The sequence below is a fragment of the Gopherus flavomarginatus genome, chromosome 15, assembly GCF_025201925.1.
Source record: "Gopherus flavomarginatus isolate rGopFla2 chromosome 15, rGopFla2.mat.asm, whole genome shotgun sequence".
Taxonomy (NCBI): Eukaryota; Metazoa; Chordata; order Testudines; family Testudinidae; genus Gopherus; species Gopherus flavomarginatus.
This window is the reverse complement of record NC_066631.1, coordinates 2,059,878-2,086,827: the sequence shown is the minus strand read 5'-3', so window position 1 is coordinate 2,086,827 and position 26,950 is coordinate 2,059,878. Positions and strand designations below refer to the sequence as shown.

Sequence of the window (26,950 nt, the reverse complement as noted above, 5' to 3'; positions counted from 1 at the left end):
CACCAAAGTCAGTCCTAAGGTGTAATTGCCTGAGGTAAGCAACTGGTCCTTTGGGCCAAGGAGCAGCCTAAGGCCAGGTCTACACTGCAGACCTATGGCAGTATAACTAGGTTGTTCAGGGGTGTGAAATATCCACAGCCTGAGTGACATAGTTATACTGACTTAACGCCCTCCACTACCATGTAGACAGTGCTATGTGAAATGGAAGAGCTTCTCCCATCAACATAGCTACCGCTTCTCGGGGAGGTGGATTAACTATGCCAATGGGAGAAACTCTCCCATTGGTGTAGAAGCATCTTCACTTGAGTGCTGCAGTGACACAGCTGCACCAATGCAGCGTTTTAAGTGTGGACCTGCCCTAAATACTATTGTGATACTTGGTGCAAGGGACCATCTACTACAAAGGTAGTCTTGCCTGGTGGCAAGACCAGAGTATCCAAGGGGACTGCCTGTGATTTCATGTTCAGGCTGTTACAGAACCTGAGGAGTTTACATTTGATAATTGGTTGGTGAAATCTAAGTATAGAACTCAACCAATCTGAAGTTTGTGCCCTGGTTCTTAACTGTCTGCCCTGAGGTTGGTCCACACTCTCTTGAGTGTTAAGAGCAGATTATTATATGCAGGACAGCTTGACGCAGCCAAGCCAGAGTAGAATTTGTAGTAAAAAAAAGCTGTTATTTGACTACTTGCTGCTGCAAATCACAGTCTGATTGGACTTAAGGGGGAACTGACTTTCCTCCAGCAAAAGATATTAGCACACCCACCTTTCCTCCAATACTTTGTTACAGTCTTGGAGCTGCAAACTTAGCTTATACTGCCACTGCAGACAGATTAATATACAAATCAATCTTTCATTTCTCAGCTATTTATATATCTAAAGACAGGTCCACATACAGGCTTGCCTGATTTAAAAGAAATGTTTGAATAATGCCTGGGACACATCAAACCACTCTGTTGGGTTTTTGAGGGGAAACCTCCCATCAACCGGAATCGGCAGAGGGTAATACCAAAAGCACTGGGTTAAACAAACAAAGTATAGGACACAGCATGGCCTGCTAAGAGATGTGAGAAACAGAGGCAATGCACTTTCACAGAGACAGGAACTACTAGTGGAGGAACTAGATTACTGAGATTCTGTTATCTGAGCTAGATTTCAAAACAGATGGACATTACTGATATTTGTACTTGAATTTGAAACAAATTTTACCTAGCTTCATTTCGGACTCACAAATCTCAGACTAGTGGCAGTAGTGGCCTTGCACTTTATGGAAAAAGGAAAATGAAACATAAAAAGACCAAATCAGAGTCAGATGTCAAAAGTGAGTCTGGCACAGTAGTGTCAAACAGTCCAAGCTGAGAATGAGATCACAGCCCAAAAATTGGGACAATGATGTTTTCTTGTTAAAACCAACCAAATCTCTAGCCTTAGCTGCTTGTGGACAAGTGATCAAGAAAATAACTCTACCAGTTGGCCTCAGACATACAAATATACTCTCAGAGGACTGCAATGGGATTTTCTTAACGGAATTTATTGCTCTAAGTCCATGGACATTTATATCACCCTGTCCAAAAGAACTGATTGAAGCTGTGATACGCACCTCTTGCCTTTTTGTACCCGGGACATGTCCACTGAGTCCCTGCTGAATATATCAAACTCATCATCCTGGAAGATGTTGTATCGAGAAGTCACCAGAGGGGTTGGTTCTGTCTTCACCTGCCTGATAGAAAGGAGACAGAACAGAAGCCGCTGAGTTAAAGCTCAGAAGGGCCACATTCTCTCCGTGAATGTGCATCATGCCATGATCTCTATTACTCCATCAATCCCTTAACTGTACAAAGCAGCACAAAGTACAAAACTGAACAGCATCAGATTGCAATAGCTCCGGTCATTTTCTGTTTCACAGCCCCAGTTAACATCCAATACTATGGTGATCTAGAACAGAGGTCTCAAACCATGTGGCTGATCTTCCTGGGGAGGCTCAAACTCATTTAGGAAAAAGCAAGGGGAGAAAATCCTTCTTTTAAGAATGGACAAAACTAGAGTATTCAATACTGAAGCATGATTATGCTCAGCAGTGACTTGGTAAAGTCACCGCTGTATGTATGTACTGGGCTACTTTCTGGAGGAAATCCCAAGCATTTGTCACGGATGGTTTCAGAAGGTAGGTCTCCCTATGGTTTCTTATTCATTCTGTCTCAAATATTTCCAGATTACATTTGTTCAATTTACGAGTCAAAAGAGGATTATCTTTCAATTTATTATTTCTGGTGCTGTATACTCAGCCTGCAATCTGAAAAGAGTCAGCTGTGTTCTGTTCTAAGATCACCAGGAATCACAATTCTGCCTTTGCTGCTTAGCTGACAGTTTTGTTGATGATGCATGAAGCAAAACAGAATCCACTCAGTGTCCCATAACTGTGTTAGCTCTGCAGTGCTAACAGAAATAAAAAGTAGTTTGTGCCAGCAAAGTCAGCAGATATGATTCAAAGAGAATAAAAAGCAGATTGTTATGTACAAAACCACCATTTTATATAGTCTCTGTTCGGATAAGATTGCATTTTTTTAAAGTGCATCACTGCTGAACAACATACCAGACACAGTCAGCTAATGCTTTTCTGGAGTATGACTGGGCATAGCATACCATTCACACCCTGAATCACAGTAGGAAACTGCTGCTTAGTACATGCATATTCTACAGCTGCAAAGCAGCTAAAACCAAGCAGGTTCCATTGCTGTTTATGATTCCTAAGCCCCCACATGCAACATACAGAAAGCAGCAGAGGCCAGGCAGCTCTGTGGACTCTGATAAAAGAGGATTTGAATTGTAATTTCTCATTTCTCCTTGGTTAAAATTCAATTTCTGCACAGAGTACAATTCTAATAACGTACAATTTAACTACTCTGCCCTGCAGGGTGAGTTCCACTTGAATTAGGCCTGGTCTACACTACGATTTTAGGTCAAATTTAGCAGTGTTACCTCAATTTAAGCCTGGACCCATCCACACGACGAAGCCCTTTTTTTCGACTTAAAGGGCTCTTTACTCCACCTCCAACAAGGGGATTAGCACTGAAATCGGCCTTGCTGGGTTGAATTTAGGGTAATGCAGACACAATTCGACAGTATTGGCCTCTGGAAGCTATCCTAGAGTGCTCCATTGTGACTGCTCTGGACAGCGCTCTCAACTCAGATGCACTGGCCAGGTAGACAGGAAAAGGCCCGCAAACTTTTGAATTTCATTTCCTGTTTAGACAGCGTGGTGAGCTGATCAGCACAGGTGACCATGCAGAGCTCATCAGCATGATGTGCACATTGCCGGGTCAATCTCTTGTTTTGATCCACTTCATCTAAGCAGATGGTGCAGTACGACTGCTAGCCATCATCATCTCCTGGCTGCTCGGCAGAAAATGGGAATGACCAGGCTGAGTCACTCCGAGGTCTGCCCAGGCACCCCGACCGACCTCACTGAGGACAGCTAAAAGAGCACCCAAGAGTATGACGACAATGGCTACCAATCGTGATGCACTGTCTGCTCCCAAAAGGCAATGAGCTGCTGTGGTGTAGCAATGCAGTCCCACATCTGCCAGCACCCAGGAGACGTACAGTGACAGTGAGCTGCGCGGACTCCATGCTTGCCGTGGTATGGTGTCTGCACAGGTAACCCAAGAAAAAAGGCGCGAAATGATTGTCTGCCATTGCTTTCATGAAAGGAGAGGGGGGCCTGACGACATGTACCCAGAACCACCCGCAACACTGTTTTTGCCCCATCATGCATTGGGATCTCAACCCAGAACTCCAATGGGCAGCGGAGACTGCGGGAACTGTGCGATAGCTACCCACAGCGCAACGCTCTGGAAGTCGACGCTAGCCTTGGTACCGTGGACGCAGTCCACCGACTTAATGCACTTAGAGCATTGTGTGTGGGGACACACACAATCGACTGTATAAAAACGATTTCTAAAAAACAACTTCTATAAATTCGACCTAATTTTGTACTGCAGACATACCCTTAGCTTCTTTGAAGATACTCCCTTCATGCAGGACTGGTGGGATTTTAATCATGAAGGACCATACCATAGCCATCTGCAGCAAATCAGTAACTTTTGCAGGTAATGGATTTGGGGCTTGCTGTATAAGAGTGGTGGCACTATTGCCCAGTACAGGGCTAAGCTGTTATCCTCCATGACGTGATTTTGACAGGTCTCATTTTAGTGTCCAATGGACAATCATTTGTGTCACTTCATAACACATGACCCAGCCTCTGTTGTACAACAACTCAGGCTGGAAAAAATCTCTGGCTTCTGCAGGGAAACAGGGGAAGAGGCAGGACTGAGGCTTGGCGGCAGACAGAAATGGGCAGCTCCCACTGCAGCTACCTGCTGAGGGAAACACAAGCTGATTCTGTTTCCCAGGCACAGAGTGGTTAGTAACCATCATGCAGAACAGTCCCTTTAACAACCCACAACTGGAAATATAACAACATCAAACATACTAAAACCTCATCCCCACCTTGGCATTGTTCGCTCCAGTTTGTCCAGGGATGGCACCAGCCTATCCTCCAGGATGTTGTTTATCACCTGCTCTACACTGTAGCTGTGCTCCTCCAGGCAGGCCAAGACGAAGCCCTCCCCTAGGTCAGGCAGCAGATCTTTCACTTGAGAGATCAAAGAATCCAACTCCACCCCCGAGACCTTGGCAGTGGGTGCTGCGGCTGCTCCAGCACACTATACATACCAAACACAAGGGGTTAATTGCTGAAAAGAGATCACAATACAGAGAGGGCTTCTGTGTATATGGAAACCGGGGCAAAGATTTTAGGGTTATCAGAATAGAACCCAAATGGGACAGTAGGCAGAATACATCAAGTACAGAATTAGGTATTCAGCTCTTTGAATCTGAGAGAGCTGGGATATTTTACAGCCTCTTTTCCTCAATAATACTTATCAGGTATATCATAGAATTATAGAATATTAGAGTTGGAAAAAACCTGACGAGGTCATCTAGTCCAATCCCCTGCTCAAAGCAGGGCCAACACCAACTCATCCCAGCCAGGACTTTGTCAAGCTGGACCTTAAAAAACATTAAGGATGGAGATTCCTCCTACTCTGTAGGGAACCCATTCCAGTGCTTCACCACCCACCTAGTGAAATATTGTTACTTAATATCCAACCTAGACCTCCTGCACTGCAACTTGATATCTGTGGATGAGGGGAAAGCAGTGGATGTGTTATTCCTTGACTTTAGCAAACCTTTTGATACGGTCTCCCACAGTATTCTTGCCAGCAAGTTAAAGAAGTATCGGCTGGACGAATGGACTATACGGTGGATAGAAAGCTGGCTAGATCACCGGGCTCAACGGGTAGTGATCAACGGCTCCATGTCTAGTTGGCAGCCAGTATCAAAAGAAGTATCCCAATGGTCGGTCCTGGGGCTGGTTTTGTTCAATATCTTCATTAATGATCTGGAGGATGGTGTGGACTGCACCCTCAGCAAATTTGCAGATGACACTAAACTGGGAGGAGTGGTAGATACGCTGGAGGGTAGGGATAGGATACAGAGTGACCTAGACAACTTAGAGGATTGGGCCAAAAGAAATCTCATGAGGTTCAACAAGGACAAGTGCAGAGTCCTGCACTTAGGATGGAAGAATCCCATGCACTGGTATAGACTAGGGACCTAGTGGCTAGGCAGCAGTTCTGAAAAAATTGGAAAGAGTCCAGTGGAGGGCAACAAAAATGATTAGGGGGAACACATGACTTATGAGGAGAGGCTGAGGGAACTGAGATTATTTAGTTTGCAGAAGAGAAGAATGAGGGAGGATTTGATAGCTGCTTTCAACTACCTGAAAAGGGGTTCCAAAGAGGATGGATCTAGACTGTTGTCAGTGGTACCAGATGACAGAACAAGAACTAATAGTCTCAAGTAGCAGTGGGGGAGGTTTAGGTTGCATATTAGGAAAAACTTTTTCACTAGGAGGCTGGTGAAGCACTGGAATGGGTTACCTAGGGAGGTGGTGCAATCTCCTTCCTTAGAGGTTTTTAAGGCCTGGCTTGACAAAGCCCTGGCTGGGATGATTTAATTAGGGATTGGTCCTGCTTTGAGCAGGGGGTTGGACTAGATACCTCCTGAGGTCCCTTCCAACCCTGAGATTCTATGATTCTGATCATTGCTTCTTGTTCTGCCATCTGCCACCACTGAGAACTGCCTAGCTCCATCCTCTTTGGAATCCCGCTTCAGGCAGTTGAAGTCTGCTATCAAATCCCCCCTCACTCTTCTCTTCTGCAGACTAAATAATCCCAATTCCCTCAGCCTCTCCTCGTAAGTCACGTGCCCCAACCCCCTAATCATTTTCATCGCCCTCTCTCCAATTTGTCCACATCCCTTCTGTAGTGAGGGGACCAAAACTGGACACAATACTCCAGGTGTGGCCTCCCCAGTGTCGAATAGAGGGGAATAATCACTTCCCTTGATCTGCTGGCAATGCTCCTACTAATACAGCGCAATATGCCGTTGGCCTTCATGGCAACAAGGGCACACTGCTGACTCATATCCAGCTTTTCGTCTGCTGTAACCTGCTGAAAACCAGGTCCTTTTCTGCAGAACTGTTGCTTAGCCACTTGGTCCACACCCTGTAGGGGTGCATGGGATTCTTCCTTCCTAAGTGCAGGACTCTGCACTTGCCCTTGTTGAACCTCATCAGATTTCTTTTGGCCCAATCCTCCAATTTGTCTATGTCACTCTAGACCCTATTCCTACCCTCCAGCGTATCTACCTCTCCCCCCAGCTTAGTGTCATCTGCAAACTTGCTGAGGGTGCAATTCATCCCCTCATCCAGATCATTAATAAAGATGTCAAACAAAACTGGCCCCATGACCAACCCCTGGGGCACTCTGCTTGATATTGGCTGCCAATTAGACATGGAGCCATTGATCACTCCCCTTGAGCACGATAATCAAGCTAGCTTTCTATCTACCTTATAGTCCATTCATCCAATCCATACTTGTTTAACTTGCTGGTAAGAATACTGTGGGAGACAGTATCAAAAGCTTTGCTAAAGTCAAGATATATCACATCCATCACCTTCCCCATATCCACAGAGCCAGTTGTCTCATCACAGAAGGCAATCAGGTTGGTCAGGCATGACTTGCCCTTGGTGAATCCATGTTGACTGTTCCTGATCACCACCTTCTCCTCAAAATGCTTTACAAACAAGTCAAGAGCTCAGACAGATCAGTGGTGGGAGCCGTATGAGTACTAGGTGGGTTACATTGATAGGAAACCCAAGGCAAAAGAAATTAAGCCATCTGTCCAAGACCAGTGACAGGGCCACAGTCAGAACCCAGTTTGTCTCATTCCCAAGCTTATTCACCATGCTGCATTGAACAGGTGGCAGCAATTCAGTTTTGATTGATCCATTTGGATTTGGAATACAGTCATTGCCTAAGACCCAAGGAAACAAACAAACTTCTCACTGCACCAAGGCACAATCAGTTAAGTGGAGATGGTGGAAAAGAACCGTTACCCTCCCTGTCCACGCAGCTCCATACTCACCTCATACTCCAAGTTGTACGCCTCATCAAGCCCTTCTGAGTCCTTAGCAGCATTTTCCACCATTGCTGAAGCTCCATCAGATACCATTGGTGGAGGTGGGCTTTTAACGACTGGTGTTTTTCTCCTCCCCACACCTTCCCAGGCACTTTCCACTGCTTGGAGGATATATGCTGTCCGGGTGTCATCCCTACAAGGCTGCATTAAGGGCATTTCTCTGTGCTCTAGTCCAGATTTGCCTGTTCAGACACCACATGTGAGTAGTTATGTGTTCTCAGAGGACTCCAAATCTGTGTCTACACTAAGCTTTTTTCTAACAGCTTCCCTACCATTGCTGGCACTGGTGCAGCTTAATCAGAGGTAGCAAGTGTGAGAGTGTCAATATAGACTGTCAACAGCCACTAGCTTTTTAAAAATACAGTGCAGTGTACACCTGCTGAGAGAAAAGGATACAAGGCAGAGGATGCCTGCTGAAGCAGACTCACATCATCTGCGACAGGAAACAGCTCATCATAGTCACAAAGAAACCTGAACACACAAAAGCAAGTATATCAGTCAAACTGAGGAGTGAATGAACTGCAAAACTCCCTGCTGCAATCCTTAATGCGCTGTTGCAACCTCATCAGCAGGCAGTCAAGAACCCCACAACCTTGCAGACACTTCATCTCACACCCAGAAACAAACTCCAGTGTCTATTGCCAGGCCTGGTTTTGTATTCCATCATAATCCAGTCAACCGCCCCACACTGCAACAGCCAATTATAACCCTCAACATGATACTGTGACCCTCCAATGACCCAATGTCCAGCTAGAGAGGAGCAAGATTTTGTGATTAAAACACCTGACCTTGGGGAGTTAGGAAATCTGGGTTTGATTCCCAGCTCTGCCACTGACTCACTGTGTCTCCTTGGACAAGTCACTTAATCTTGTGGTTCGGTTTCCCCATCTGTAGACTGGGGATAAATAATTGTCTAACCTGACAAGGTAGCTGTGATGGTTAATTCATTAACACACATACAGCACTTTGAGAGCCTACAGCAAGAGGTGCTAAAGAAGTGCAAAGCATTATAACAGTTTCTAGCACCACACAACATCCTCTGCAACACTACAATAAAATTGTTATAATTCTCTCTCACAAAATGTTTCCTGACTAGACTGAAAGATTTCTAATTCCACATGCATCAAAGTCCCTTGTATACCAATGTCTTCCGCACTTTTAGTGCTGGAAACAGATATGGAAGGACAGTTATTCCTCCTTTGGGTCCCATTCTGTGGATTTACCTCCTCTCCTGAAGCACGGAGGTGAAGATCTGCAGAAACTCTTCAATAAAGGGCTGAATATTCTCATAGCTGTAAGAGACAATGCCACGGAACAGTGAGAAATAGAATTCAGAGCTGTACTTTTGAGATCACCACTTTCCTCCTTCTGAACCTCCATGACCTGCCTTTCTAGCCATGTCTGTCACGTGTGATGATCACACGTACATCACAGTAAATTCTACTTGTTCAATAGAGTTCATTCCAGTGGGATTTTTTGAGACTTGTAGTTTTAAAAAGCAGCAAATCATGAAACTGAACCAGACTTCACAAGCTGAACTTGGTCTTTAGGAAATAGGACTTTTGATAGGATTGAAACCATACTGGAAGGCAAGTGAGATTGCAGTGCGTGGCCCAAAAAGAAGTGAAAACAGAGTGAGGAGGGGAGGGGATGGGCAGGTACTTATATTCCTAATCACACTGAAATTCCTGCAAGACTGGGTTCCTTCCATATGAGGTTATAGCACAGAACCTCCCAGACAACGTGTGATCTCTCTTTTGCTCACCTGTGTGAGGGCATATTGCAAACAAAGACCACTTTATTGAACAGTCTCAAACTCCTCTTGGTCCCACTGCACTAGGCATCACCACAGAAGTCAAACTGATGTGATGGCTGAGAGCCACCCCTTCACAGAATGCTCCTGCCAGTGTATTGATGCTATACAGATACTCCTCTAGAAGCAGGATGTGTCAACTCCACAACAGCCCCAGCTCCTGACAGCCCAGACTACCCAGCTCTGTCATTTGCTGCTGTTGCTGCAATCTACCTAAGGCAGCGGTTCTCAAACTGTGGATCAGGACCCCAAAGTGGGTCACAACCCCGTTTTAACGGAGTCGCCAGGGCTGGCTTAGACTTGCTGAGGCCCAGGACCGAAGCCAAAGCCCAAGGACTTCAGCCCTGGGCAGTGAGACTCAAGTTGGGCTTCAGTTCAGTCCCCCCGCCTGAGGCAGCAGCACTCAAGCGGGCTCAGGCTTCGGTCCCTCCTCCTGGGGTCACGTAGTAATTTTTATTGTCAGAAGGGGGTCACGGTGCAGTGAAGTTTGAGAACCTCTGAATTCTAAGGTATTAATATGGCCCCCAACCATTACCACAGTACTGTATGCGAGCACTCACGATCTTCAATGCACCTATCGTCTGAGGAAAGGCAGGACTATTATCCCTGTTCTACTGATGGGAACTGAGGCACAGAGAGGCTAAGTGACTTGCCCAAGGTCACACAGGGAACTGAACCCAGCTCCACCTCAACCACTAGAGCATCATCTCCTTGGACAGATTGTACTGATGATAATTTGGGGTCAGTATTCAAGTATCAGAGGAGCTGCAGTGACATCAACAGCTCAGTGCAGGCTGTCTACAAACACTTATTCCAACAGTGTAAAGGCAGCATGGTCCAATGGAAAGGGCACTGGCCTAGAAGTCCCAGGGTCCGGATCCTTCTCGTGACTCAGCACACGTGGCCCTAAGTAAGTCACTTCACCTCAGTTTCCCCCTGTGTTAAATGGGGATACTCACCCCTCTTTGTACAGCACTTGGAGATCTAGGGATGAGGACCATAACACACTAGCTTTTCACTGGGGTGAAAATGGAATAAGGGCAAAAGCATCCATATCTAGATTTAAAGATATTCTTTTCAATGAGCTACGACACAATGTGGATTTCTATGTATTTTAGGTGTTGCTAAAGTGCTTAGCCTCATGATATCTAAGCACCAGCCTAGAAGTCACAACATTACCCGTAGCCAATATAAACATGTTCACTAGGGACATGGCCTTATCCCGCTCTGGAGGGGTCAAAACAAAGCCCAATTTGTAAATGCTTTAGATCAGGGACAGTTTCAGTCTAGATCTTTGTACAGTACCCAGCACAACAGGGCTCTGATCCCAATGGGGCCTTTGGGCACTCCCCCAATATAAATCATTAATAATAATTTATCAGTAAGGCTGGAAATCTCAGGATTCTTCTCTTCAACAGAGCAATTAAGCAATTGGGTTACTCCTGAAGACAGCACCCTACCAGCAGACCCTGCAGTCTCACCCATATAGATAAAGTGCCTGTACCTGCTTTCTAAGATGGGCTGGAGGCAGATCTGGTTAATGAGAATATGAAAGATTTCCACCAACTTCTTCCTGGAATGAGAAAGCCTCCTCCACAAGTCAGCCAGTAAGCTTCAGAGAGAAAGAGCATGGAATTAGTCTCAACACAAGAAAAAAAAAACATCTCTGTGGCTTGGCCCTTGCTCACTTTAGAGAAGAATCTGTGTTAGTTGAGCCATTTTGAATGCTTAGGGCTTGTCTACACGAACAATTAGACCAGGGTGAACTGGGGTGTGAATCTACCCTGCACTAGCCTGCCACACTCTAACTGACCTTGTGCACCCTGCTGACATGTGTTAACCGTCTGTTAGAGCACTTGGAGCTAGTCCTCTTTGAAAAGAGACTAGATCAAAGCGCTCTAATAAACTGTTAAACACATCAGCAGGGTACACAGACAGACTCCAGCAGGCCAGTATGGGGTAGATTCACACTCCAATTTGACAGGCTCTAAGGGGTTCTCAAACTGGGGGTCATGACCCCTCAGAGGGTTGCAAGGTTATTACACGGGGGTTGCGAGCTGTCTGCCTCCATCCCCAAACCCTGCTTCGCCTCCAGCATTGATAATAATCTTAACATAAAAAATGTGTTTTTAATTTCTAGGGGGTGGAGGGTCATACTCAGAGGCTTGCTGCATGAAAGGGGTCACCAGTACAAAAGTTTGAGAACCTGGTCTAACTGTTCATGTAAACAAGCCCACAGTTTGTCTCTGCTGCAAGGAGCAGACAGAACCATTTCACAATCGGTTTGAATACATATTCTAAACAAAGTTGCTCTATAAACATTTTTTTAAACACTGTTACCCTTGGTTCTCACTAGCTAAGCAAATGGTATTTAAACCACCTCAGGAAGAACTGCTTTCAAACGCACTGGGGCAAATCTATGAATGGAAGCATACTGGCTCTTTTACATGCATGCACTTTTATTACAGGTTCAGGATGCACCTACTTTGGGATAGTGCACTATGCAGTGCCTGTCCCTAGCAAGTAGAAAAGGATTTATCATATATACTCGCTCATAAGCCAAATATTTTTGGTAAAAATGTGACGCATCAAAGAGCAGGGGTCGGCTTATAAATGGGTTTACTCCAAAATTTGATGGTTTTAAACTCTATGGAATCATTGAATTGAATATCTAATACATTGTCGTTTCATTTACCTGGAGCGTCTGCAGGCACGGAGCCCCTCAGTTCCCAGTGTCTGCAGTTTGCCGTTGGCTAGGAGTGGCAAACCGTGGACACTGGGAGCTGAGGGGTTCCGTGCCTGTGAACGCTCCAGGTAAACAAAACATCCAGGCCTGCTAGTGGCTTACCCTAATGGGCAAGGAGCCAAAGTTTGCCAACCCCTGAAATATAGGGGCAGCTCATGAAAGGGTCACACAGTTTTTCTTATTTTTACCTAACCATCTTGGGGGGTCGGCTTATAAACAAATAGGCTAATGAACGAGTATATATGGTAATTAAAAATCCCACCAGGTGGGAAAGAGTCTTTTTTCAAGTCAGAAAAGCTTCTTCTTCAGGACTCATGAGAAGAAGCCAAGAAAGGCAGAGAGAGACTAAGGGCCTGGATGTGGAAGGGGAAAGAATGTTTTAATTTACTGTGGGGGTGGTTCTCTCTGAAAAGAATAGGCAAACCTTCTCTGCCACTTTTTACCTCTTATCCTCACATGTCCTCCTCTTAATTGCAGATTCCAGTTCAGGAATTGCGAGTTCATAAAATGAAGCCAGTCTGCAAAAACACGTAATAAAACAAGAACTGTCAATAGAGGTTTTTAAAAAGCTTCACTAAAAGACAAATCAAATGGGAATATTGATGTATTCAGTCTCTCATTACTAGCAGTTCCAGGTCTGAGCCTCACAGTTCCAGCTCTGACCCTTGTTTCATTACAGCTTATTCCCAGAAACATAAGTAAACAGACATGAGGCTGGCAAACAGGAGCTCCCTAAGGATCTGTTCAGCACTTACACTACAGCTGCAGCCAATTGAGATGATTTCAAAGCATCCTGCTGCTAACCAGGCAAACGATCTGCACTACTCTAGAGCATCCTGCTTACACATCTGCAGCCCATGGAGAGTTGACAGACTGACAGTGCATTAATAAAATGCAGCTGTCCCCTTAAAAGAGGGCAGGGCCATTTTAGTGTATTTCAGACAACAACAACAGAACTAAGAACAACTGCTTTTTTCCGTTGGGTTACCAAATACCATAGTGCAGCTGTTTGGCCAGTTTAAACATTCACCACAAGTCCAACAATCTGACTACTGTGGATAACATGACCACATACAATGGGGATACCCCTCCAGCAACCTACACCTCTTAGAGCTTAAAACCTCTTATCTTACCAAATGTAATAAGCCATATTTTTAAATCTACATCATCATTAATATCCACAATCAATGCAGTTGTGGCCAAAGTGACTGACTTAGTGTGTGGCTGCCCCCATCCTTGTTAAAGGGACAGCCTGCAGAGACCACCAATCCCAGTACACAGTGCTGCCTCCACCCAGACCAAGATGGCGTGCTAAAGTCTTTATAGGACACACTGCAATATTATTGAAGAAGTGGCTGCAATCTGGTTCATTTTATGGAAATTAGGTACAATCCAGCCTCCTGGTAAATTGCCAAGGTAATCCTCAATTGGGGAAACTCTGGGCATCTCCTGTAGTGACCTGCTTTATTCACCAAAAGACTATTCTACCATCAGAATAAACTGAGCAGCCTATTCTTTTAATGATAAATGTCAAGGGAAAGGACAAAACAGCACACTCGGCATTTATACTCCACGACACAGAGCTGTCAGGGACTAGGCACGTACCTGGAACAGAAGTCATGTTTTTGAAAGGTCTGACAGGCCAGGGGAAAGACATCAAGAAAGGCCCAAAGGGTAGTGCAAGTGTCACACAAGTACAGCACGATATCCTTCAATGCCTAGTAGAGAAAGAACTATTCATTATCCAAAGAGAGGAAAAATCACATTGAGTTGTCCTGGCAGCCTAGTATTTGGAGACTAGTGCTAACGCACTGAGTTCACGGAAAAGCTGCCCTTTTGAGGGTGGTAAAAGAGTCTACACTCATGGCACAAATAAGATAGTCCACAAATATTTAGGGCAACATCTATACTAGACCTTTCCTCCCTCAGAAGGCATAATGAAAGCATCTGACTACCTATGCTCATTAAAGTTTCCAAGGCACTTTTGTTAACTTGGGAGGGCCCTGGCCAAATCCCATTTTGCATAATGGCAATTTACCTCATTAAATCCCTCTAGAAGTCCAGCTGGATACAGTATTCTTCCCCATCTATCCCAAATGGTCGCACAGCATTAGCGTTTGCACTTCAAGAGCTGAGATGGTCCATTTTCAGTGGCAGTTGAAGTGATTTCTCTATATCAGAGGTTTCCACACTTCTTTGCTGTGCTCCCTCTTCCACCTGGGAGTCACATAACAGGCCCCCACCCCACCCCCAACGTCCACCCATGCGGAGCAGGAAGTGGCTGAGGGGAGCAGACAGCTCACACTCAGGTGGCAGCAGGAAACGGCTGGCTTCATCCCCAGAGGACACCATGGCAGCATGGTGTGGATCACACCAGGATCTCCCTTCCCCATGTCCACAGCCCCTCACTCTTGCAGGCATCAGAGGGTTTAAAAGCACATGGAGCTGTAGCCAGCCAGACATATGGGCAGGGTAGCAGTGGGGACAGCATGCAGGGAGTCCCCAGCAGTCAGAGAGTGGAGGAAGTGGCTGCTACCAGGGCAAGTTAGCGTGGTGTGAGTCTGGGGTAGACCTGCACTCCTCCACCATCACCGGGAACCCCTGTGTGCTCTCCCTGCTGTTCCCCTCTCCTGGACACTTAGCCAGCTGAAACCCCACACCCACCTTGTGTCCCTGATAATCTCAGCATGCCCCTTCTGGGGAGTGCACCTCACAGTTTGAAAACTGATCCTATTCATGGTTCGTACAGTTAAAGTGCCTGGAGATTTACATCTATGTGCTTGTACAGCACCTAGCACAATGGGGCCCTTCCCTGCACCACTGCTATACATGTAATAATTTTGAAGGAAGGGGCTATATAAATGCAAGATCAACATCATAAAGCTATTTTGCAGTTATTCAGTTATTGCTTTATTTTGCAATATACCCTTTCACACTGCTTAGCAGGGGTTGGAAAGGAAAGCAGAAAAAGGTCATAGCAGCATTTATGGGGGAAAGGCAACTCAAAATGAATAGAAGAACAAAGAATACAGAACTCTGAGTCACATGATAAGCACTGAAACAATGACTAGGAATCATATGCTGAATGAGACCTAAGTATCTGGAAACTCAATGCAGGGTTAACAGTCTGTGGTTGGCTTAGCAAAATAAATGATGTACATAGAGGGAAAGGTTACAGCAATAACTCCACCTGGAGAGGCATGGCACTAGGAGTCACTTTGACTCTTTCTTCCAGTTTCTGGGGCATGGCTGAGGCCCCGTGACATTGCAAGCCACACTCCTGCAGAACGTTGTTGAACACCTGGATCACAAAGAGCAAACTATTATTACATCAGACAGGCAAATACACCCAGGTGTGCTCTCTCTTGTCAGTAAGACTGGCAGCTGAACAAAAGACATGGCTATTTACACACAGTGGAGAGCTGCCTAACCTGAAAGCAGGGACAAATTTACCAGTATCTTTCTCTCACAGCCTAGAACAGGGGACGGCAACCTTTGGCACGCAGCCCATCAGGGAAATCCACTGGCGGGCCAGGACAGTTTGTTTACCTGCAGCGTCCGCAGGCTCAGCTGATCGCAGCTCCCACTGGCCACGGTTCGCCATTCCAGGCCAATGGGGGCGTGGTCCGAGGGATGTGCTGGTCACTACTTCCCACAGCCCCCATCGGCCTGGAACAGCAAACCACGGCCATTGAGAGCTGCAATTGGCTGAACCTGCAGATGCTGCAGGTAAACAAACCGTCTTGGCCTGCCAGCGGATTTCCCTGATGGGCCGCGTGCCAAAGGTTGCCAATCCCTGGCCTAGAACTTAAGAAACAACTATATTACAGTTGCATCTTTGGAGATTTGCCGGCCTCCTCCCCCCCCCAGAGCAAGCTATAAGATGAACAGAGGGGCTACAGGCATTTTTTGAAGTTGAATACTTGGGTTTATACTGCTTTTCTTTATAATCACCAACTGTTTTTCTTTGGACTGATTAATGCGTGCAGGCAAATATACTGATGCTCTTTCTGTGTCAATGTTAACTAACAAAACATCTAACACACAGTATGCAAAGCAGAGCTCTGTAAACCCAAAGTAATTGCTTCAAGACACACCACATACAATGGGCAGAATCTTCACTGCCCTTCGAATAACTGTTTTGAATGGATAATCTGGCATCACAGAGCACTTCCACACATGACGCCATCTCTCATATGAGTGCTCCTGGACCACTGAGTTTAGCACACCCAAAGCATGATGGAGATGGAGACACTGGACTCCAAAGAGAACAGAAAGCCATCCCAGCTGTCCTGGCAAAATTACTTTTTAAAAATTATTTGTTTGAGGACTAAAACAAATTTTCCCATTGCAATGATGCCAAGGCATCTTGATGCATATTCAAATTAAATATGAGCATAGCCCAGTCAGCTTTGGAAATTCTTACTGCTCAGAGCAACGAAAGCTCAGAATGTTGGACCTGGCTAAATCTGTACAGGAACAATTTATGTATCTTGGTTCCAAAGACATTTTCATTCTCTCCTGTGAGCTTTCTGGGTGTTATCACTAGCGTAAATGTCTGTTTCTTGATTTGGGGAGGGGAAAATGGGCACTTCCTAAATGAACTATCTAGCAAAGGAAGTCCCAAGGATTCACAGCAAGAAGAGTGTCATAAACAGGTAGGATGTAAGGGGGTTAGCTGTAAGTAACCATTGTAGATAAAAGCCATCTAACATAAGTTGGTATAATTAAGGGGATCAAATACAAAGAAACACAAACACTCTGCCAGCCTGCAGCTATGCCTCCTGGGACTGTGTCAGAGCCTCCCCTGAGGGCTCAGAAAACCACCCCAAGCCAGATAAAGAGGCAGTACCTGGAGGATTGTGGGCACTGTTTCATTCAAGTCACTGAAGTAACTGGATTGCTGAGTGAAGATGTTTTCTGAAAGGAGAGGAGGAAAAATATCCATTCCAGATTAATTCAAACGTCCAGCCCAACAAACAGCCTCACACCAAGCAACATCTTTATCTTCTATTTACAGCATCTTCTCTAAAAATAAGACTTGTAACCACCCAGGGTGAAACTATTGACCTATACCCACCACAAGTACAGTGCTTCTTCCGATACAGCTGACCATCTCCTAACAGTTCAGTGCAGCTGGAGAACATAAAAAAGGCCACACAGGATCAGACCAAAGGACCATCCAGCCCAGTATCCTGTTTTCCAACAGTGGCCAACGCCAGGTGCCCCACAAGGAATAAACAGAACAGGTAAGCATCAAGTGATCCATCCCCTGTCACCCACTCCCAGCTTCTGGGAAACAGAGGCTACGGACATCATCCCTGCCCATCCTAACTAATAGCCACTGATGGACCTATCCTCCATGAATTTATCTAGTTCTTTTTTGAACCCTGTTACAGTCTTGACCTTCACAACATCCTCTGGCAAAAAGTTCCATAGACTGACTGACTGCACTGTGAGAAAAAATACTTCCTTTTCTTTGTTTGAAACTTGCTGACTATTAATTTCATTTGGTGACCCCAAGTTCTTGTGTTATGAAAAGGAGTAAATAACACTTCCTTATTTAATTTCTCCACACCAGTAATGATTTTATAGATCTCTATCATATTCCCCCTTAGCTGTTTCTTTTCCAAGCTGAAAAGTCCCAGTCTTATTAATCTCTCCTCATATGGAAACCATTCCATACTCCTAATCATTTTTGTTGCCCTTTTCTGAACGTTTCCCAATTCCAATATATCTTTTTGAGCTCGGGTGACCAGATCTGCATGCAGTATTCAAGATGTGGGAGTACCATGGATTTATATAGAGGCAATATGATATTTTCTGTTTTATTTTCTATCCCTTTCTTAATGAGTCCCAATATTCTGTTCGCTTTTTTGACTGCCGCTGCACACTGAATGGATGTTTTCAGAGAACTATCCACAGTGACTCCAAGATCTCTATTTTGAGTGGTAACAGCTAATTTAGATCCCATCATTTTGTAAGCGTAGTTGGGATTATGTTTTCCGACGTGCATTACTTTGCATTTATCAACATTTAATTTCATTTGCCATTTTGTTGCCATAGTCACCCAGTTTTGTGAGATCCTTTCGTAGCACTTCGCAGTATGCCTGGGACTTAACTATCTTGAGTAGTTTTGTATCATCTGCAAATTTTGCCATCTTACTCTTTACTCCTTTTTCCAGATCATTTATGAATATGTTGAATAGGACTGGGCCCAGTACACATCCCTGGGGGACACCACTATTAACCTTTCTCCATTCTGAAAACTAGCCATTTATTTCTACTCTTTTTTCCTATCTTTTAACCAGTTGCCAATTCTTCAGAGGACCTTCCCTCTTATCCCATCACAGCTTACTTTGCTTAAGAGCCTCTGGAGGGCTGGTGATGAGAATGTTCATTAGAACACAGGGTCCGAGGTGCTAGATGATTCAAGCACTGCACTGTTGGTTGAGTCAGTAAATAATATCACTACATGCTCCTAGTTCCTTTATTTGACAGCTGTAGTTGAATTTTAATTGCTGATTCCATGTACACCAGTAAATGTTCTGTAGAATATTTTTTAAAGGTAATGAGGCCTTATCTTAATAATATCAGAGTAAGTATTGCTCTCATTATCTTTTCAAAATACTCTGCAGAATAGCAGAGTGCTGTAAAATCTTAACTGAATAGTGGAGAGACATTGATTGCCCTTTTTCCGTGAATTACCAGACATGCTGTGCAGATTACCATGGTTCCACCACAAGGACAAACCTCTTGAAGAGTTTACACAGGTGTGTAAGACCCATGAAACAGGTTTCACGGAGAAGAATAAGGACAGAAAAATCTGATTTTTTGCATTTGCACAACTGAATTGCACATGTAGATACCATGATTGCACACACAAACAGCCAGGTAGACATGTCACAGGATATCTGTGTGCACAATTACTGCTGTTGCACAAGCAATCACAGTAGTTGCATGTACCATTTAGACTAGGTTTTTGAAACCTAGACTTTAAAAAAAATACATTTTGACAAGAGGAGAAAGATCAGCATTCATAAGTTAAAGTGTTTAGGCCTAGAAATTTGAAAAAAATCTTGTTTGAATGGCCTGTGTCACAAGATTTCTTGTATTTCCAATTTTAACTTGGATTGGATTAGAAATCCAACAATAGCCATCTTTCACAGGAAGGAAAAAAGTTAAATTATTGAAACTTCAGAACAGTCTGGTTTTGAATTTTAGATGAAGGATTCTACATCTTATTGTATCCAAAACTACATGCTCAGGTGGAAGATAAGAATTGCAGATGGTCCCTTGTGAAAAGAATAGGGACAAATGCAGTGTCCAGACCAACTCATCCTCTGACCATAAAACAGGTCCTAATGTCCAAGGCTGAGTTGTTGCTAAATGTACAATTGCTGCTGCGTTTGCTGACACAGGTAGTGCAGTGCAGTTGGTAAAGTGCTTTGAGATACTTTGCAGCTAAGCAGGTACTCTGTGAAAATCAAGTTCTATTTTTCCAGTTAAAGCTCTCTGTAGTCACAGAACAACCGCATTGTGTGTTTTGTCTCGCTGCCAGCTACAGGAGCAAAAGGCCCAATCTTAGCAGTCAGACTGTTCCCCTTCCCTCATCCTGCAAAGAATAAAGCTTTTCGGACTTTCTCCTCACCCCCAGGATCTTCCATGTTCCTCAAGGAAGCACAGAGTCCCTTTATGGTCTCAGAGCTGCATTTTAACTAGCCAGAGGAGCTACTGTTGAGCAATAAAGAGATCCTGTAGCAAATCTAACCTAGGAAGCAAGACGGGCTATGAAACAAACTTAGTTCTCCCAAACAGCAAAGTGTAATCCCCTCCCCATATCACTCATAAATAAAGATGGTTCACAAGAAAGCAAAAGAAAACCCATCTTATTCAGAAATCAAAACTTCTTATTTTATAAGGAAGAGTTTGTTCTGAGGTTGCTACACTCAGTGGCAACCCCACCGCCTTCAATGCCTGCCTTTCAGAGAACAATTAGAAAGCTACAAGCTGCTCCTAGCTTTGACTAACCAATCATCTTCTGAAGTAAGGTGCCATTTCCTTTCCCAAAGAGCACACACAAATCCAGAATCTTAGGGATGTCAAACAGGAAGTTATTGTAAAGAATTTCTCCAAAAACAGAGGGTGTGATGAAGTGTTCCTATTAAAAACAAGAGAAAACACATTTAAAAAAAAAAGACAAAATAATCTTCTAACAACTTGAAAGAGAATCCATATTCTACTCTGCATAGGGTTACCATATTTCAGGTTCCCATAAAGAGGACACCGTGGGGGGGGGAGTTGGGGGGAGTGGAAGGGGGTATTTAGAGGATGCCGGGGGTCGGAGTGTACTGGGAGGGTGGGGGTGGGGGTGTACTAGAAGAGAGGGATGCTGCAGGGGTTGCTGTGACTGCAGGGAAGTGACCAATCAGCTGCAGGGACCAATCATGGCATGGAGACAGCGCTTTCCGAGCTGCAACATCAGCTAGTTAGCTCACAAAAATCCAGACATTGCCTCTTATTTGAAAAATCCACTCAGACAGACGGTGGAGGATCAAAAAAGAAAAAACGTCCAGATGTATGATAACCCTAACTCTGCAAGGATTACACCATTTACAGTAATAACAATACTTACACATTCTCTAACATCTTTAACCCAAGTACCTCAAACACATCAAGACTACCACCCCTGTGAGGTAGGCAAGCATTTTACAGATTTGGAAGCCAAGGCACTGAGGAATTAAGTTCCTTACCTAAGGTCATCATCAGTGGCACAGATAGGAACAGAACCCAGGACTTCTGATTTACATCACCATGCTCTAAACCCCTACACCAACTCCATCTTGCAGATATAACTCATGTAACTAACATGTTAGGCTGGAAATATTTTTGAAATTCTAAATGACAAAGGCTTTCAAACTAAAATTCTCATTGCTCCTGAAATGGAGAAGTATCCAATTTAAAGAATAATAGTGGAAGCAATGACTAATAAAAGAAAGATTTACTTATGATGGCAAACATTATCCATTCAAAGTGAATGGTAGAAGGTGTGCTGCATATGTTCTCCCAGTTAATACAGAGGACAAGGAGTTAGGATTCCTGGGTTCTATTTCTAGCACTCTCACTAATTTGCTATGTGGCAACAGGCAAACCATTGACTTCAATTTACCCAAATACTTAGCTACCTCAATGGAGCTGTGAGGTTTAATCGATTAATGTCTGTACAGTATTCCGGCTCAGATGAAAGGCTCTGAAGAAGTGTGGAGTACTTTTATTGAAGTGACGCTAACTACAGGTACAGCACTTCTTTCACCTATTCTCTTCCCACTCCTCCAACACCCACACTGAGATCTTTTCTCAAAACAGACTGAAATTGACCATCATGACAATGCATACTCTTAAAATAAACCAAGGAGGATTTCAGGTCAGTAATTATTAAAACCTGAGGACAGAACGAGTTTCCTTAAGGCCCTTCTGAAACTATCACCTCTACTAATGAGCACTGCACTCACACACCCTTCATTTTGATGCAAAGAAAAGTGTAATTAGATGCAATTTTACCTCAACCATAGAGAGAGGAAGAAATTTGGGGAAAGTGCAATGAGAGACAAGTCTCAGTCTGGGCTGCATGACTTGATGCCTGGACCAGGGCAGCAGGTGGTATGAGAATGGTCACCAACACATGGCTACAGGAGCCTCCGATGCCTCTCACATCTTTTATGCAGCCCTGCAAAGGCTAACTTTAGATTCTCTTATACTACCCATTTATAATGCCACACCTCGCTAACCTATTATTAAGAGTAGCATTTTCCTTTATGAAAAAGATTAATGCAATCATTACACACTTGAGATAGTTCTGTCCTTTGCTGACTGGTGACTATCTTTGTGGAAACTATTCGAATGAGAAAAATAGGGCTAAAAATGGAAGGCAGCTGAATAGGAAACAGTCTGTTTCTCAAAATGTCTATCAATTTTTGTAAGCCATACAGTGTGCAGTGAGGATAAGAAGTAGTATTTACTTTGGACTCCTTGTGAGTGGACATTCTGAGGAAGGCTAGGAAGACACTCTGATGAAGGCATTTCTGCATGTCATTCACCTCCGGAGGGAAATCAAATGATGCATCAAACTTGCGTGGGGCATGGCACAGGTATGAATCGAGGCATTTCTGAAGTGTCTCATCAAATATGACCTAATACAACAGAACAAAGGGAAATGGGGAGAAGGAAAGATGAAGCATGCACAGTGGTACACCACATAACACATATGCAGCGCATGGTGTTTAAATTCAACAGTGAGCCGAAGAGATCAAAGGTGTTCAGTGGTGTCCATGGTCCATTGATTCCAAATTAGCAGTTTTAAAATTCATTAAAAATAATCAAAAATCAAAAATCTTTAAGAAAATATTACAATCTTAATGTCACACTATCCAAAATTAAGATGTTTGGGTACTAGCAACAAAAGGCAATTATGAGCCTTCATCAGACACATAAATTAAACCTACTTATTTTTCTAAGCACTCATATACACAGGTTTTTATTTATTATCTATTCAATAACATTACCTGGCACCAAAATTTATCATGAGGCAAAGCCAAAAGCCAGTTCAAATCATCTGCAATGAACTTTGCTCGTTCCAAGAACTCCTCCACTAGAGCAGGGTCTCTGACTTTAGGGGGTGGTTTATATAGCACAAAAGACCGATCAGCTTTCATTTCTGGATGCTACAGAAAGCAAAAAGACAATATGTAAACAAACCAGGGACCAAGCAACAAGAATTCCTCTTAACCATTTATGCAGCCAGGGAAATCTCTCATATTTTTAGGAAACTGGTGTGTGGTTATCATAAATCCATCCCCTTATGTTCACTCGCAGTTCTCCTTGCTCTTTAATCTTTAAAACACTGCAAATCAGTGTGGTTCTGCATCATCCTTATTTTTCAATAACATTTTCAGAATCCTGCAGTTCAGTACATGTTGCTCCTTGTATCCCATTCAGATAAATAGCTGACAAGCAACTCCCACACCTCCAAAACAAACAGCAGCAGCTCAAAGTCATTCCTTTGAAATGTTTCTTCCTTTCAATACTGATGCTTGAGCACCTCCCAGAGTCAAGCTGATTGGACTATCCAGTACAGAAATCAAACAGGTTATCATCCTTTAGCGCAGCTTGCATTACACTGAGATCTGACTTCAGCCTGTGGTTGCAAATCCACATGGGCAAGCACACAGAATGTGGTGACACAGAGGAACCAACACTGATTCTCCACCTCAGAGTTAAACTTCTAAACTGAGTTTCAAATATTTCTCCACTACACGAATATCAACACTACCAATCAAGCAACTCTCGGAATGAAGACTATGTTTATAATAAACTTGGATACACCATTGAGCCCCAAATAGTTTCAATGCACTATTGGGGGGAGGGATAGCTCAGCAGTTTGAGCACTGGCCTGCTAAAGCCAGGATTGTGAGCTCAGTCCTTGAGGGGGCCATTATAGGGATCTGGGGCAAAAATCTGTCTGGGGACTGGTCCTGCTTTGAGCAGGAGGTTGGACTAGATCACCTCCTGAGGTCCCTTCCAACCCTAATAATCTACAGACTTCAAATAAAGCCTCCTCCTATAGGGAAGCTGTTTGGGTTTCACTGTATTTTTGTTCCAGAGCCAGTTTTGCTAAAGTCACTTCTTGAAATGAGAGAACATTTGTTTCATTTCAAAAACAACACAGCTCACCAATGCTGGTAAAGTCCTCAGTTTCCCTGTCTTTGGTTCCGTCTCTGTCAGCAGGAGTTCATCCAAGGGCAATACTGGCATTGTGCGGAGATCCCTCTGTCTTTGGCAAATACCAACATAAAAGCAGTATGAGGAAATGTTTACAAAAACAATTAACCAACAACAAAACAAGACAGGTTATAGCCTTATATAAAATGCAGCCCTAGAGGCTGGAAGCACATCAATACAAAGGAAACCTTTATACCACCAAGCATCAGATTTCAGGAGATATCCAAGGATTAGGTGCATAGGCCACAGAAAAAGCACAGCTCCCCTTGACTTATAGAGTACAGCCATATTTTCTTTACAGCATTTACACCAAGCAGTCACAAAGACATCCATACAAGCACCAAAAAGAATTTTTGTTGGTGTAGTTTCTTTTATTAAATGACTATATACATAATATATATATTTTAAAGGTGTTCTAGCTTTCACCTTTCTTCTATGCCCATTGCTTGTTTGATTCTGTACAAGCCCCTGTATTCTCACAGAAACTGTTGTTATAAAATGAGTTCTATTAAATGAAAAACCTTGCTAAGGCAATTCAAGAGAAGATGTACCATTAAAAACATCCTTAAAAATTTCAAATATTAAAAAGCTTGGAAAACACAAGCTCAACAAAGCTTTTGTTATTTAATTTCTGTGGTTTTATAAAAGTATGATCATTTATTTCAAATGCTGTTAAAAAGTTGTATTCACGTTAAAGTTTAAGATCCTGATCCTGAAGTTAGATCAATGCCTGTGGACCCTTAACCTCAGGCAGAACCACACGTATGCCACGTTCACCCACATGGATCCAAATGCAGCATCCAAGCATAAGCTGGAAATGACAGACTCCGTGGGTATATCTACACCATAGCTCTAAGTGAACCTCTGGCCCAGACAGACAAACTAGTAGGTCTCAAGATAGTGCACTAAAAATACCAAAATGGACGTTCCAGCTCAGCTGGAGCTCAGGCACAGAAGCCTTGGGGTCTGATGGGCTTGAGAGCCTGAGGTTCCACCTGTGCCAGAACATCCACATTGCTATTTTTAGCACACTTGCTTGAGCCCAGCTAGGGTGGATCTGTGTACTCATGCTAGGAGACTTGCTCTCAGGCGCAGTGTAGACATACCCTGAAAGGCTGAGACTTTTGTCCATTTGTCATCTGAAAATTTAGATGACAAAACCTTTAATGTTTAACCTTTTAGATAAATTGATCTTATGAGGAAAGGATTTCTTATAAAATCCATTTAACAACAAACATATTTCACCATGCTAATCCCAATATACAGCCACTGCAGTAATTGGGTGGGGGAAAAGGAGAACTATTTATAGGATTCTAAAAGCAATTAAAATGGTAATCTTCCCACCAGTGTTTTAAAAATATAGCTATGTAGGAATTTTCACATTTCTGTGATAAATCACTGAGGCTCAAAAACACAAGGATATTGTTTTTATTGTGAAACAAATGACACTATTTTTCAGTCTTCAACACAAAATCAATTCTGGACTTACATTTCTAAAAACTGTTTTTAAAAATCTACTATACACATACCTTAAAAAAACCCAAAAAATAAAAAAAAACAGCAACTCTGATTTTCTTGCTGTTAAACCCAAGAACTCCAGCTGAGGTCAGCAGCAGTTATGGATGCTCAGTACCTATGAAAGTTAGGCTGCCGACCAAAGGAGGGGCCAAATAATCTTGAACTATGGAGCATCCCTAAGGATCAGGCAAGACTACTAACATATGTATTTTCCTGTGTGCTTTGGTCTAAGCCTTGAGGACACAACTCCCTTTGTACAGCTCTGGGGCTGCATCAGCAGATGGAACTAGTGTAAAAGCAGAGCAATTGTGACAAGTGGAGACTGAATTGCTCTCAAGTGAGTGTCTTAGTCCTGTCACACTGAAGTGCTGTTTATCATCTATCTCCTGAGGGATCCCAGGGGACGTACCCTTAGGAGCAGAGGACAGGAGACACCTGTGGGACAAGATGTCACATTGGCCCTCATATGTCACACAAATAACAAAACAGTGCTGATTAAAATGAGGGACTTGGTGGTACAGCTCCAGTGACTTGTGAAAGTGGCTGCAAACCTGCACTGATATTATACAGATCACATGTATTGTTAAAGAAACACCCTCACCCCACCATTCCTGCCTCCCTCCACATGCAGACATTGCCCCCAACTCCTTCAGCCGTCCCACTTCACTCAGCCATCTCCAACTCCCCCGCCAGGCACTGCCCCCCGACCCACTGGCTGCCCTCAACTGTCCCACTGCCCCCAACCGTCCCACGCACAGGCATTACTCCCAACCCACTAGGCTGCCCCCAAAACTGTCCCCGGCACTGCCCCCCGACCCACCTCGCTGCCCCCAACTGCCCCCCCGGCACTGCCCCCCGACCCACCTCGCTGCCCCAACTGTTCCCCAGCCCCCAGCCCCCAGGCACTGCCCCCAGTCAGCCCCACAGGCGCCGCCCCGAGCCGCCCAGGGGGTCCCCCGCAGCCGCGCACTCACCGCTCGCTCCGCTCTGTTACCGGCGAGTCCGGCTCTGACAGCTCAGCCCCGCCTCCCCCGGCCTGACACTTCCGGGGTCAAAGGGCGCTTCCGCCCCAGGCAGGAAATGCGCTCGTGGCCGGGTCCTGCTCGCTCCCTCGGGGCCGCTAGCCCGGGGGCTGGCTCCCGCCGGGACCCGGCCGCCCCTCGCTCTCCCCGGGGCCTGGGTCCAGTCCCCCGGCTGGACCCAGCGGCCCTCGCGGAGGCGGCTCCTCCCCCGCCCCGCCCGGCACGGGGCCGGGCCCCAATGAAGCGCTGGGTGAGGCCGCCCCACCCGAGTGCCGGGCTCTGAAGAGGGTCCACGTGTCCCGCCTGCAGCACTGGTCCTGGCTGTGCCCAGGGCTGCTGCAGACAACGGCTTCCGGTGCCCCCTCTGTCCGGGAGCAGCCTCCGTTCGCTGTGCGGGTCATCCAGGACAGGCGCAGCCGGTCTGTTCCTGGCCAATTGCCAGCAGGGCCCGTGGGTGAACCTTGGCCCC

At 44.6% G+C, this 26,950-nt stretch overlaps 1 protein-coding gene across 4 annotated transcripts in view; it reads right to left on the bottom strand.

The window, feature by feature from the left end:
• Positions 1-26,625, bottom strand: part of ASCC2 (activating signal cointegrator 1 complex subunit 2) — a 40,839-nt gene extending 14,214 nt beyond the window's left edge. The window contains exons 1-15 of one of the 4 annotated variants that reach the window (XM_050923744.1): positions 26,434-26,625; positions 23,894-23,993; positions 22,726-22,884; positions 22,183-22,353; positions 20,195-20,324; positions 17,016-17,083; positions 15,354-15,464; positions 13,769-13,881; positions 12,607-12,681; positions 10,922-11,029; positions 8,828-8,896; positions 8,001-8,075; positions 7,551-7,737; positions 4,509-4,723; positions 1,600-1,719 (exon numbers count right to left, since the gene is read on the bottom strand). In XM_050923744.1, coding sequence (XP_050779701.1) covers positions 1,600-1,719; positions 4,509-4,723; positions 7,551-7,737; positions 8,001-8,075; positions 8,828-8,896; positions 10,922-11,029; positions 12,607-12,681; positions 13,769-13,881; positions 15,354-15,464; positions 17,016-17,083; positions 20,195-20,324; positions 22,183-22,353; positions 22,726-22,884; positions 23,894-23,974 — 1,682 coding nt within the window. In that variant the 5' untranslated portion in view covers positions 23,975-23,993; positions 26,434-26,625. Of the gene's footprint in view, positions 1-1,599; positions 1,720-4,508; positions 4,724-7,550; positions 7,738-8,000; positions 8,076-8,827; positions 8,897-10,921; positions 11,030-12,606; positions 12,682-13,768; positions 13,882-15,353; positions 15,465-17,015; positions 17,084-20,194; positions 20,325-22,182; positions 22,354-22,725; positions 22,885-23,893; positions 23,994-25,868; positions 26,011-26,433 lie in introns of those variants that run through there. The other 3 variants (XM_050923745.1, XM_050923743.1, XM_050923742.1) reach the window with 3 other exon arrangements.
• Positions 26,626-26,950: the final 325 nt, after the last annotated feature.